Source organism: Phyllostomus hastatus, unplaced genomic scaffold (assembly GCF_019186645.2).
Source record: "Phyllostomus hastatus isolate PE091 unplaced genomic scaffold, TTU_PhHast_1.1 phas_contig_159, whole genome shotgun sequence".
NCBI classification, from domain to species: Eukaryota; Metazoa; Chordata; class Mammalia; order Chiroptera; family Phyllostomidae; genus Phyllostomus; species Phyllostomus hastatus.
Window position 1 is genome coordinate 28,832,128 of NW_025333640.1, and position 13,940 is coordinate 28,846,067.

At 39.2% G+C, this 13,940-nt stretch overlaps 1 protein-coding gene across 8 annotated transcripts in view; it reads left to right on the forward strand.

The window, feature by feature from the left end:
- The window catches only part of INPP4B (inositol polyphosphate-4-phosphatase type II B), a 520,158-nt gene that overhangs the window by 428,012 nt on the left and 78,206 nt on the right, over positions 1-13,940 (forward strand). For all 8 annotated transcript variants that reach the window (XM_045830759.1, XM_045830758.1, XM_045830757.1 and 5 more), the window contains one exon: positions 5,403-5,606. In XM_045830759.1, coding sequence (XP_045686715.1) covers positions 5,403-5,606 — 204 coding nt within the window. The remainder of the gene's footprint in view (positions 1-5,402; positions 5,607-13,940) is intronic.

Genomic DNA, 13,940 nt, shown 5'->3' on the forward strand with positions numbered 1-13,940 from the left:
CATGTGGGTCAGTAGTTTCAGCACCTGCAAGGAAGCAGACGGCACAAAGGGAGATGAAACCAGCTACCTCTGTTGTTTTTGAGGAGGGAGTGGAGAGGGGGTGACTTTCCTGCTGCTGGCTTACCTGGCATTCCTCCTGGCCACCAGGTCTTCACTTGGCTTGCTGACCACTTGGAATTGTAGAGCCCGGGCCCAAGTCCCTATGCCGGCTCCTTATGATACAGGATCCCAACAAAACACAGCTGAGTTGATATGAATCATTTCAATAGACAAAGCATAGGGCAGATTTTTAACATAAGACACAAAAGGTTATTAATTGAGTGGAATACAAATGCATTTTCCCTACATTAAAATGATGCAATGCTATATGGACAAAGAGAGAGAGAAAACTAATATAAAAGAATTCAGACTGAAAAAATACGGGCCTAAATGTAGGCAATGTAGAACTGTCTGTCATAGCTAAGATAGATGTGCGACGTTAGTTTCAAATGCCCGTGGCAGTGTTCACTCCACAGAGGCTAATAAACCTGGTTTCGATAGTCATCATCATCATCATCATCTCGCTCATCACAAAGCAACATTGGGCACCCAGGTGTGTACGATGCGGTACCTGACACTGCAGGACACGTGCGGCATAGACATGATTCTGGACCTTCACAACGGAAGAATTGAAAAGAATGGAATGTGCAGTGGTCAACAACAACAACAGTAACAACAAGGATATCGTCACAAACATTAGACGCCTTGCTCACGGCATATCTGAGAAAAATCTCAACACGTTTTAAATCTTGTATCCTTTCAACATTAGCACAATATCCCAAAGCCTTCTACTGTACTTAATGATGGGGAAAAAAGCATTTTACTCTAAAAGTTAGCTCAGGATGTTTAAAAGAAATGTAAATGTAAACTAAAATGAGATGCCACTAACCACGGACTCGAAAGCTTAAGTCAAAAAGGCTAGCACAGGAAGAGTGGGGGAGGACATGGGACAAATTGGAACTCTCCTATATCGCTGACATGTACACAGTTGTGTGCATACTTTGGTAAACAGTTCAACAGTGTCTCATAAAGCTAAAAAAAAAAAAAGCAATACGATCTAGTGAATCTAGTGATCTCACTCCTAGTTACCCAAGAGAAAGCCTATTCTGTAGACACTGAGAAGGCTGTTGAGTGTGGACCAACTGGAGGCAGACTTTGTGAAGATCATTTTCAATAGCAAGAAATGGGCTGAGCTAAGACAGAAGATTTGAATTACTGAGGATAATGGAATGTCAGCCATCTTCTTGGGGAGCTTGCTAAAATACAAATTCTGATTTATCGGTTCTGAGCTGGGACTTAGAAGCCTTCATTTTAACATTGATGGCCTTGAATAACATCCTGAGGAAAAAAAAAGTTAAAGTAAATCAACTGGTGAGGAAACCAAAGAAAATATCCACATGGAATGTAGAAAGGATCTTAGCTGGGATTAGCTGTCAGAATATAAAATAAAGGTCAATCGTTGAATTTATGAAAATGGTATAACTAATAGAAAGTAGTAAGTAATCCAGAAGATAAATATTAATGACAATGATCCAGCTGTTTGGGCTCTGAGTTGCTGAATTGGAATGATATCACTCAGATAGAAAAATGGAGAACGCATTTATTTCTTAAAAAACTCTTGAGACCAGGCTTCGAAACTCAACAGACTCCGAGGTGGAAACAGCTGGTGGTGCTGGTTCAGGAGGTGAGTGGAGACGGATGTTCAAGACCTTGGCAAACGAGTGATAGTGGAAATTACGGAAGGAGTTACATCACCAATTGGAAAGAAAAGAAGCTGTCAAGAAAGTGGTTTAAGGTTCCTTAGGATCCACTGAACGGGCAGGGGATTATAAATCAACAGAGAAACTGAAAAAAGTCAGTCAAGATAAGAAGCATAAATAGAAGCGTTCAGTTCACAGTTTACAGTGAACTCCCGTAGGGTTTCACGAGCAGTCGTTGTTATGTTGTACAAACTGGAGAAAAGTGGTTTTGTAATCTATCCAAGGCCAAGTGACTCATTGGCATGGGCTGCCCAGATGTCAGGTAACACTCTTGGCTACAAGTTCAAGGTTCTTTCCTTTAAGAAATGTTATGTGACATGTGTAAACACAATCAATGCACTAATGTCAGAACACAGAACTATTGCCCTGTGAAACAATGCAAGTGTATCACATTTAAACATAAACAGGATGATTTCTTTCCATATACATGGCAACTAAAATGATAGCCGCCTTATTCATGCCATTGGCTAACTCCATGTTGCAGGTGGGATTACACATAGCTTTGAGTGTTTTCAGTAACAATAAGGTCATTCTAAATAGAATGGGACTTTCATTAATTTGTTGAGATCTCTAGTTAAAAAGAGGCCTAACTAGTCTTCTGCCCTTAATCGTCAGGAAACTAGGAAGTTCATTCCCAGAAGTAAATTTTAGTAGTTTTATACTTGTGGATAATTCTGTAAGTAACTTTGAAGACTATATATATATATGGTACATATATTCTTATATATATATATATATATATATATATATATATATATATATATATACACACTATATATATGTAAGAATATGAATTGGAGAAATGTCAGTAAGGCAAAAAAATCCTTTCATTTTTCAAACAACATTTTTTTTCTTTTTTAATATCAACCAAAATGAAACAGGTTTGCCTTTGCTTAAATTTATACTTTTTAAATATCTTAATAAACTGATATTTTAAATGAATTGTTTTGCCTACCCGTGCGATAACATTTAGACAACTTTTTTTTTCTTTTCTTTTTTCATTGAATGTAGCGTGAGCTAAGTCAGGAAAGGAAGAGGGTTTTCAGAACTCCAAGTCAATACACAACGCAGAGACATGGCCACTTTCTAGCCATGACTTTAGCTCCCTAGTGTCATCGCAGTTGCAAGAAAAACAAAATACAGGCGTGCTGGGATAGAGTGACTGTATCAATCTCTTCAAGCTGACTGATTTGACTGTAAGTCATAAGGGTCTACATTGGTCTACCTTTACTAAATAATGTTGCTCAAGAGAATTACAATTTTGTCCAAGTAATGTGGATAGAATGTCTTCTATTTGCTAACAGAATGCCATTCTATGTACAGGATCTTGGTGATCTAGAGAGTTTCCCAGGAATCAGATAAAATTTTCACTATAAAAACAGATTTAAAAGATCAGCTATTATTGTATTTGCTTACAATTTTGTGTATATTATATTTTGTACATTATATTATATTATAGCCCCAAAATTCAGGGCTGTAAAACTGTGAGAATGTACTGTATTATCTCCCATTATCTCTTATTATCCCATTATCTCTTATCTCTCATTATCTCTTGGGATAAATGAACCCAAATGAGACTTGAATAAATGAAGTGGATTCTCTGTGTGTTCAAACTATGGGAAAAAAAGGGGTGCATTTATAAGACCCAAACAAGACTTCATTGCATGTGAATAGGTACTCAGCCACATGGTAATTATGTGAGAGTTATGGAGACTAGAACTATAGTAGCAGGAATTCAAAGAAGGCAGGCTGTTTTGCTCTAAAATAAATCAAAAGATTTTATTGAAATTATCAACAGAGAAATAGTTTCATTAAGCTGAATGGAACTAAATTCATATTTTTAATATTTACATTTACTTTGGTGCACACATCTATGTTATATGGAAAACGAATGTCACCCTTTTGCTACAACTATACTGAATTGTTTGAATACTGTCAAGCCATTTTTTTCATGTTTTTTAAAATAATGTTTTCATGCTTTTTATATTTGATTTCCTAGTTTATTATCAAAATATTTTCCAACCTTTTATTCTTATATAATCTTTTTTTGATATTTCTTTTCTACTTACCTGTAAAGTGCCTTCAACGTGACTAGTAGATTAAAGGAGTGTTTCAAACATCCAATCAGGTTGAGCAGTGAAGACCGTTGTGTAGATAGTTGTGGACATATTAATTTCTGAGAGCTGCTAGCTGTCTGAAGCCCTTAGGAAGTTTGGGTTGGGAGGAAGTGGAACTGGATAGAAACCTCTGGGTTGATGGTGGCTGGTAGGTGGTGTGAAGTAAGGGGGAAAGCTATTGAATTTGTTAGAAACTTTGGATCTGCTCCATTTGTGCTGCCAACAGGCAGTCTGCCCTGGGCAGGTCGCCACGCTTGTTTCTTGGTTTCCTTATCTGTTAATGAAGAGGTCCACTTTAAGGTCCCTTTCAGTTCTAGAATTTCCTCCTCTGTTGCAAAGAAGAGCTATGCAGATAATGACATCATCTTATTAATCCCTTGTTTATACATCTTTTAACTTTTTTTTATTGCTTGGATGCAACCGGGAGAGTTAGAGATAATTTAGTAACCATCAGTTAGGCATGGCGGTGTAGAGTGCACGTTGAGAATGCACCAATGAAGGGTTACCCAGAGTAACAGCTGTAGTGAAGTCAGCATTGCATATCCAACAGTGTCTCACTAAATAGTGATTAGACCAACTGTTATCGAAAACAATGCTGTGAGTTAAAGGACCCCTTCCTAAGAGATTACATAGTGTAAACATGATTACAATGTGGGTCAATGCTTAGTTACTTTTCTACCCTTTGAACAGAGTGTTAGACCATGTGCGTGTTAAGTATACTATAATATAGAAAATGAACTCGTGCCCCCTCCAGTATGCTACAGGGTGAGGCTATTAAATATTTCATCAGGAAGTTGAGAAGTACAGCTGTGAAGTTCTTTATTGCTGGGAAGCTGTCATTACTCCAGTACTTACTGGGTCCTGACCATCAGCTCATAGAATCTACTATGGCAGGTTTTACAGTAACCTTGTTAATACTGAGCATTATTGAAGCCATTTGGTGGAGGAGACAGTTAGGGGGCAATAATAAGGAATAAAAGCCAAATGATTTCCTGGGGAAGATTGCCTAAGTCATCTCCACTCTGGAAATCTGTCCATAACACTAAAACGTCTCCTGCCTCTAGTATGTACAAGGCATGCCTTTGTTTAGCCTTTAACTCTTTAAAACATTGAATATCCGCAGTCTGATTACCTTTTTTAAGGTCTATTTGGAATTTCTTGAAAGGTAGATGGTGTTCAAGGGTTATCCCCCATGAAATTCATCTCCAAAGACAGGACGTGGAACTAAAAGAGAGTAGACAGATGGTGCGTCTGGTGCACACAGAACCTCGGTGTTAATTTTTAGAGCAGGACCCGAGGCCTTGGCAACATCCTCAAACTCAGCTATGTTCTTTTATCACTAGGAATCATTTTCTCTCCTTGTCGTGTGTACTTTCCCCACCATCCACACCACTGAAGTCCCCCCCAAATCAGCAGTTGACCTTTCCATGGCTCTATGCTGAGATGGCTACCATGGTGTTTCTAACCCTCGTCCATTTCTTTCCAGACAGAGCTTTTTGTGCACGCTTTCAAGGATCAGCTGGTCAGAAGCGCCCTGTTAGCACTTTACACTGCCAGGCCAGGAGGTGTCCTTACGAAGCCACCCTCTCCTAAGAACAGCGTGGAGGAGAGCTGTCCCCAGGGCCCATCCTCACCGATGCGAAGGCAGGACTCCATCCCCCATCACTCAGACTACGACGAGGAAGAGTGGGTAAGTCTCCTGCACATCACTTGCCTCCCGGCACGCAGTCCTAAGAAATGAAGTCCAAATGATAAGAATTGCTGCTTTTCATCAAAACAAGGTAGAAAGCAGTCATGGTACAAACTGTGGATCAATGAGACACATTGTTCCTTGGAGGCAAATTATAAATGGAATTTTTATTCCTGATCACATTTCTTTGACATTAAATTTATTTGCTGTCAAATAAATCGTATACACATAACCAAGAATATGTCATCAAAGCCAAGGTGTCACAATCGCCAGATTCTATAATCCTTTTTCTTATTTATTGACGAGGCAATATAAACGGTTAAAAATGTTTTTTCAAAAAAAGAGTCAGAAATTATTGACAATGCACCACTTGAATGCAATTAATATTTGCAGTGTTGCACTCCAGTGTTTTAGTTCTGGGCATACCTTAGAAAGGATTAGCATTGAAATGGCAGCAGACATAAGAATCTCTTAAATCACTCTCGTTCAGAGTTCTGTGCTAAAAAGCAGGTGTTACTCCAGGTGCTCTAAAACTGCAGAAGGATGGCCACATGAAAGCACCTGAGAAAAAGGAAAGCCAAGAAAACACAAGAAGGCAGCGTGGGTGGGTGGGAACGCCAGGTGGGCAGGATGAGACAGGAGAGACACGACGGTGCTGGGTGGGGGGGAGCAGTTGTGTTATTCCTGAATCAGCACCTGTGAATTATCCAAGATCCCTCCGCCAACACGTGCACACGCACACTCACACACACGCACACATGGAAACTCTTTACAGCGTCATATACTTAACCAAGAAAATAGTATGCTAGCCGGATTAGATGTTAAGCAGTTAACAATGACTTGTCCTGCCACTTGAATTTGAAGTTGTTCAGGGAGTCCATTATTTGAAAGGCCCAAATCTCTCAAAAAATTGCTGTCTGAAGGGCTGTGAAGTGAAGCTTGCCCTCTCTTCAGATAAAATTTCTATCAGAGGGACAACAGCGCTGGGTTTGGAGAGGTAAATGCTAGATAAGTGTTTGTTGTTGCTGATTAAGATTGCATTTTCTCCCTCTGAAGCGTTTTCAAAAGAGCAAATCTAATATTTCTGCCTTTTACCTCACCTTCTTCTTCAATTTATTCACAGCTCCAGGGCGTTTGCACCTCTTAACCTCTCTGAAGTTCAATTTTCTCCACCGTAAAGTGAAAACAACGGCACCTGTTTGGCTTAGGGTGGCTGTGAGATACATGACTTACCTGTGTGGTGACGCTCCATCACCCGGAAGGGCCTAGGCCAGTGCACTGGATCATTTTAGTAGTATCTGGGTTTGCTTTCTTGAGGATATGTAAATCATATTATCTTATTATGGGGACCAGTGCCATCCTGTGAGATAAATTGGGAAACTGCATCTACCACAAAATGCGTACTGTGACTTTTAAGAGTTTGGGTAGATGGAGAAAAGAACTTGTGTTTCATTTAATTAAACATAGTGTTAACCTTTTCACAAACAATGTCCATTTTCTGTTAAATCAAGTGGGGATTCTGGAACTAAGTACCTTATTTTTACAGTTTTCGCCTCCTTGTGTTATGCAAATCCTCCCTCACACCTGGCCTTTTGCCTGCCACACAGCAATGTGCCTTTTCTACCCTCCCTCCTTATTTCCTTTTCTTTAGATAATTTCGGGGACTCGTAGGTCCTTAGTGCTAGAGCTGAGTCCGATGGTGAATAAAAACATGTTAACAAACAGGAGAGACACAGGTGATAGAAGGTAGGCTCCATTAATGTGACTTGGACACAACATGTCGTATGCAGAACCTTCCTGTGGCGGCTGAGATGGAAGACGGTGGGAAACGTGTGGTGAGGGCGGGGGGTTTACATCGAGCCATTCCGTTCAGGGGGCTCCCTGAGCCCCTGTTCTGCCTGGCTCATTCCATCCAAGGGCTGTGGGAAAAGCAGCTCTTCCAGGCCTTCCTTTGGCTGGTGGGTGGTTATGACACTCGCCTGGGCTGCCACTCTGCCTCCAAATCCCCCCCTCCCAGAAGGACACAGAGGCGAACCACTCAGGCCTCATGGAATCCACAGCTCAGTTCGGGCTCTGGAGAGACAAGTGGCGATTGCAGTGCAGTTTAGGATTGTGCACCGGGGGTAAAGCAGGAGTCTGGTGGTCGTGGCGGGATTTCCAGAAGGAATTCTGAAGATTGAAATGTGCGTAGATGTTAAGCATTCAAGAAGGAGTCTGAGGTGGCCTTTTAGACATGGACACATTAGCTGACAGAGAGAGAAAGTAGAGGTTATTGTTAGTTGTTTACTTGTTTTGTTTTAAGGTGTTGAGCATTGAACCTGTTGATACTGCAAAAGCTGTGTGACAGTCAGAGGGACAATGACTAATAGGGCGAGGTCCTTACAAACCAGAGAAGAGAATCAGTTCTAGTGTGTGGGGGAGGGCCGAGTCCCAGGCAAAGGTTCTTTGCTACTGTCTTCAGAGAGGATGAAAGTCGGACTTCACTTTTATGAGTGTTTGTTTCTTTAAAATATTTTTCCAGTTTGATTGACAATAATTAACAAATTATATTAGTTTAAGGTGTACAACATAATGATTTGATTATGTGTGTGTATATATATACATATATGTATGTGCATGTATATATATAAAGGGTTACCACAATAAATTTCGTTAACATTCAGCACCCTGCATAGTTACACAGTTTGTTTTAATAATGAGAACTGTTAAGACCTACTGGCCTAGCAATTTTAAATATACAATAGATGCTGTACATTATGTCCCCAAAACTTTGGAATCTTATAACTAGAAGTTTGTAACTTGTGACCACCCTTACCCATGCCCCCCATGGCCCCTACCCCCACCTCTGCACACTCCAGTCTGTTTCTGTTCCCAAAGGGTGTTTTCGATGCCCCATATAAGTAGGATCATATGGCAGTTGTCTTTCTGACTCACGTCACTTAGCATAATGTCCCGAAGGTTCACCCATATTGTTGTAAATGGTGAGCTTTTCTTCCTTTTATGGCTGAGTAATATTCCATTGTGTGTGTGTGTGTGTGTGTGTGTGTGTGTGTCACATTTTCTTTATCCATTCATCTTTCAATAGATAATTAGATTTTTTTCATATCTCCGCTTTTGTAAATAATGCTGCAATGAACATGGGACTGCATGTATCTTTTTGAATTGGTGTTCTGTAATCTTTGGACAAATAACTCCAGGTGGATTGCTGTTTCATATGGCAGTTCTGTTTTTCATTTTTTGAGGAGCCTCCACGCTGTTTTGCACGGTGGTGGCGGCAGTGTGCATTCCCACTGTTACACACGAGTTTTCTCCTTTTTGCACATCCTTGCCGACACTGGTTATCTCTCGTCTTTCTGACGGTAGCTATTCTTACTGATGCAGGGCTACATCACGTTGCGGTTTTGATTTGCATTTCCCTGGTTATGTGACGTGGAACACCTTTTCGTGTCCCTGTTGGCCATTTGTATGTCTTTCTTTGAAAAATGTCTACTCAGATGCTCTGCATATTTTTTCTATTGAGTTGTATGAGTTCTTTATATATTTATTGGCTATTAACCCAGGTACTTTCTTCTGTCCTTAAAGTAGAACCATGTCCAAAGACCAAGGTACAGGGAGACAGGCTGAGGAGAATGGTTAAAGTTTCAAATGGGCACCAAAGAACACAGGTAGAGGAGCTTATTAGCAAGATTTGGAAAAATCAGGAATCATTTCAGTCCCTGTGAACAGCCAGCTGACAAGTTGGCAGTAGGGGCTGCATGGTTGTTGGCTCGCCCTTGACCACTACCTTAGAAACACCCTGGTAGCCTTGCCGCTAGGAGGGAAGCTTCCTGATTTTCTCTCCCCCTGGATGCAGGACCGTATTCTCAGTTTCCTAAGTTGTCCTGCTTTTCTTCCAAGGCAAAACAGTAGGGTAATAATGAAGATGTATCTCTCCGTCTCCTTTCACATAATTTCTGAATTTCCTCTGGAACCCACTGTTATTAGAAAGCATATAGATGCTTTGTCTGGATTTAACCACAGGGAAAATCTTTCCCACTCAGAAAAGTTAGTTCTAACTCTCTCTTCCTAATACAATTTTACTGTATTTGCCAGCAATGACCAAATTTGATTGTTAGAGACTGTTCTTATTAACCACTTTCTATTAGAAATATTTCTTTATCAAGAGATGAAAATCCCTTTAAAAACTTCGCCAAAGATGTAACCACTTAACATTATTTACAAAGCTTTCACTAGCTTTGAAAAGTTGTGGAAATGCAAAGAAAAGGTAGCTAACTGAAAATGCCTTTGGAGATTGTGTTATTTAATGGATTGGAAACAATTTTGTGTACAATTCTCTAGTTAATCAGGTGTTAGAAAAGTTTCGGCACTGATGACAAGTCTAGTCAACTTCTTGAATTAATTCAATGTTTTAAATTGATTTGATTGGGTTTCTGTAATATCATATGAAAATATTCTCCGACCACTTACGTTGGGTTAGATTTAGACATACAGGCAGGAGATTCATGTTTAAAAATCTGTTTGTTTTGTTTAATTTCTTACAGTGGCTTTGGTTTTAACAATCGTCTAACACAAACAACTGCATTGAGGTTCTTACAGGAAATATTTTTAAAGTAAATACCTGTTAGTAAATAACTCCTGAATTTTACTCTGCTGATGCATGTGAAAATCTTTCTTTCTGAGGTCATGAGAAAGAATCTCCATGAATTCTAAATCAGCGTGAGGCTGCCTCTTTTCAACTTGTTTTGTTGGCAAAATTGATGACACGAATGTAGATAATAATTATCTAGTCAATATGGAAGAGATTGCCACTAAAATGTCTGTTATTTGCTTAATTTTACTTGTCAATGATTGAGTGCTTTAAAGGTTGATTTTTCTGAAACGTTACTAAACAATTTAATTCCAAGGGAATATTGAGATTTCATGACAATCTGTACGAAGAAGTAGGCTAATATAGCACTCCTCTCCTCTAGCTGCTGAAGATGGCATGCCGCTTCTCCTTTTCTCCGTGTCTGCAGCAGATGCTCCCAACAGCTGGGGCTCCCAGATTAGTTTGTCCAAAATACAAAAACGTGCCATCCACCCAGAGCACTAAGTTGACCCAGTTTTGTGGCTTCCAGTAATTATACTATTCTCTGTAACACGTAATTTAATTTCAACATTACCACACTGATGGGTTTGTGGCTAAATCTGCCTACCCTCATTCAAAAAATTGCTTAAAGAAAAATAAATTTCGGAGCCTTAATATTCTGTTTCATTCTAGCAAAGAGCAGAATAGGAAAACTATTCTTATTACTTAGCCATATTGCAAACCCATTTTTTAGCTGAACTGCATTTCTGTATCAGACATTTCAGCATTCAAATGACCTAACTCATTCCTTTCTTTGTGTTGTAAATATAAATCAAATTTTAAATTCTATTTCCATTCTTAAGCTCGGAGAACATTTGCTATGCCTTATTAAGATAACATGTTTATGTCACATGAACACACTAGGTGATCCACATTAATCCATAATAATTTTTCAATAATTTTATAGATTATGAAAACAATAGCACCAATTCACAGTAATGTTTATGTCGGGCATTCCGATAATAAATTCTATTTATAAACTGAAAAAGTATGGTTTCTCTGTAACTCATTATTCCCACAGATTGCATTTTGTGGTAAGATTTACACAAACCAGTTTCTGATACGTTCTTTATGAACAGCTCACAGCCCGTTTGGTATTACACCTTTCTCTAATGATGTCTGGAACAAATATGACTGCTTAATCTTGACAGAAGTATTGATAGAGCTGTTTATATTACCATAACTAGTAGCAGTGATCACAGATAGTTACAGAATATTACTGACCATGAGGACAAACCCATCTTGCCCGGCACCTCCACGAGCACCGTGCGGTGATTTGTGTTCTCCGCATCTCTTGCCGGCTCTGTCTCCACCGTAGACCGGGCCGCTAAGGGAAATCATTTAGGCTGTGCAGGACGCAGAGGTACCTATGCAAACTGATTTCCAAAAGAGATTCCATTCAGTTCTCTGATGGCCTAGAATTGTACTTTGTGAAACCACTGACCTGCTCTTATAAGAAGGAAATCAATCATTCTTGTTTTTAGAGGTAATTAATTCTTATAGACAACTGGATACTAATCTATGATTTAACATTTCTTTTTTTTTAAGATTTTATTTACTTATTTTTAGAGAGGGAAGGGAGGGATATAGATAGAGAGAGAGAAACATCAATGTGCGGTTGCTGGGGGTTATGGCCTGCAACCCAGGCAAGTACCCTGGCTGGGAATCGAACCTAGGACACTTTGGTTCCCAGCTCGCGCTCAATCCACTGAGCTACGCCAGCCAGGGCTGATTTAACATTTCTAAAGAAACACCTTATAGTTTAGTTACCTGAATGAGGAAAATGTTCACTAAAATATGATCATTTATTTCCAAGTTTTGTGTAATAGACAGAATATATATGTATGTGTACATTCATATATATAGTTTCTCTATGTAGATATATAATATATATTATATATATAGAGAGAGATTCAACTACAAAACATTTTGTATAAGAAAGCATTATTCTTGTATCCCATGATTGCTGAGCCTCATGAACACTGAATTATAATTAATTGTTTATATGTCTGCTTCTTACATGTTTTCATAAACTTTACAAACTCCTAAAGGGCAAAGACAGTGTCATTTACACTGTTGTATCCACCCAGTTAGCAGAGAACTTGCACATAAGGTAGCTCATTACTCACTTGTAGAGTAAATGACTTCGAAATTTGCCCTCAAATTACTATTCTTGTTTACCTTTTTATTTTAAACAAAGTATTTAAATTCAAGATAACTCTGTACTATGCCAGGTGCCTTTTTCCACACTAGAACCCATGAATTATTTTAAGGGTTTTGTTTCTCTCTCCCAGTGAGAACACCCAGTTACATTCTCTCTTCTTAGTGCCTATTTCCAGTTCCATAATCAACTCAGAGGTGACTATTCAAGTCATCTTCACATTATCACCAGACATAGAAAGCAGTAAAATTCAAGACAAACACAGAACATCAGAGATGACCACTGCTAAGAACATGGTACGTGAAGGTCTCCAGAAGCTTCCAGAGAGCCAGTGCTGGTGATTTTAACTTCATTTGATTATTCATATGCCCATTACAAAGGTCCTTGTTACACAGAAATAATTTTAGATTTTTCTGAGCAAATACGAGTAGAAGCAAACATTTCCCCCTTGTCCCAGCCTTTTTTTTCTTCCCTAAGTCACACATAATAGGGTTGCTGGGCCTTGTTCACCTCTCAATGAAGAAGGGCCACGAGAAGCATCTGCTCTCACCATCAGAAAGGGCAGGCAAAGAAAGGGAGAGTTAGGCCAGCCCCCTGGGTGACAACTGAATTGTTCCATCATCTGTTTTTTTGATGGATGGGAACATTCCTGAACTTCTCCGGCCCATTTCACCCAAGAAAAATGTGCTGTGAATACATATTTGATGTTCAAGTCCACAAAAGGTGATTAAGCAAAGTTCATGACTGTCCATTAAAATGCACAAATATTCCATTAAAGAAGAGAAACCCCAAATGAGATCTTTACGTGCATGCATATGCATGAAGTCCTGCCAAATTCTAGACTTTGCCACATGCAGTTAACACGTTCACCTTCAGCCCCGTTTTATGGCACCTGACGCAGTGTTTCACCTGCACTAGTTCAGTGTACTTTTGCAGAGTGATTGTGGGAATAAGCAAATGGATAGATTTGCTGAATCAGCAGTTCATCCTTCAGCTCAAACCAGTGTTTTTAACAGAGAGATTTCACTTTTGTCAATGTAGTGATGATTTCCCCTCGGTTTTATGTTGGGTATCATCACCTCCCTTGGGTATTTTCCCGACTCTTACGATGCCAGCCTCAATGTCAGGTGTCTGGAAGTGCCCATGATAGGAAATATGCAAGCTTGCATGCACACACTTTAAAATTTCATGATTACATTGGAATCAAGTGCCCTTAAACTTTAACACATTTTAATGTGAATTGTCAGACATTATTTCCAAAATAGAAAATTTCGAGTCCCCAGAATTCGTTTCATGTTTAAAAGAAATGCTTAGGTACATTCAGGCAGGCTGTTGTTATATCAGGGTTCTTTCAGTTTTATGCAAAATCAACCCTGCAAATTGGTGTGTGTAGCACACTGACTAATAATGTCCTATAATTCAACTTGTTGTGTAACTGTCTAATGGTGTACAGCTAACATCCAATTACCAATTTAAAATTAAAAGCCTTAGTCAATCAATGGAAATCTTTTGTTATTAAACGATGCTTTATTTAATATGTTTTTAC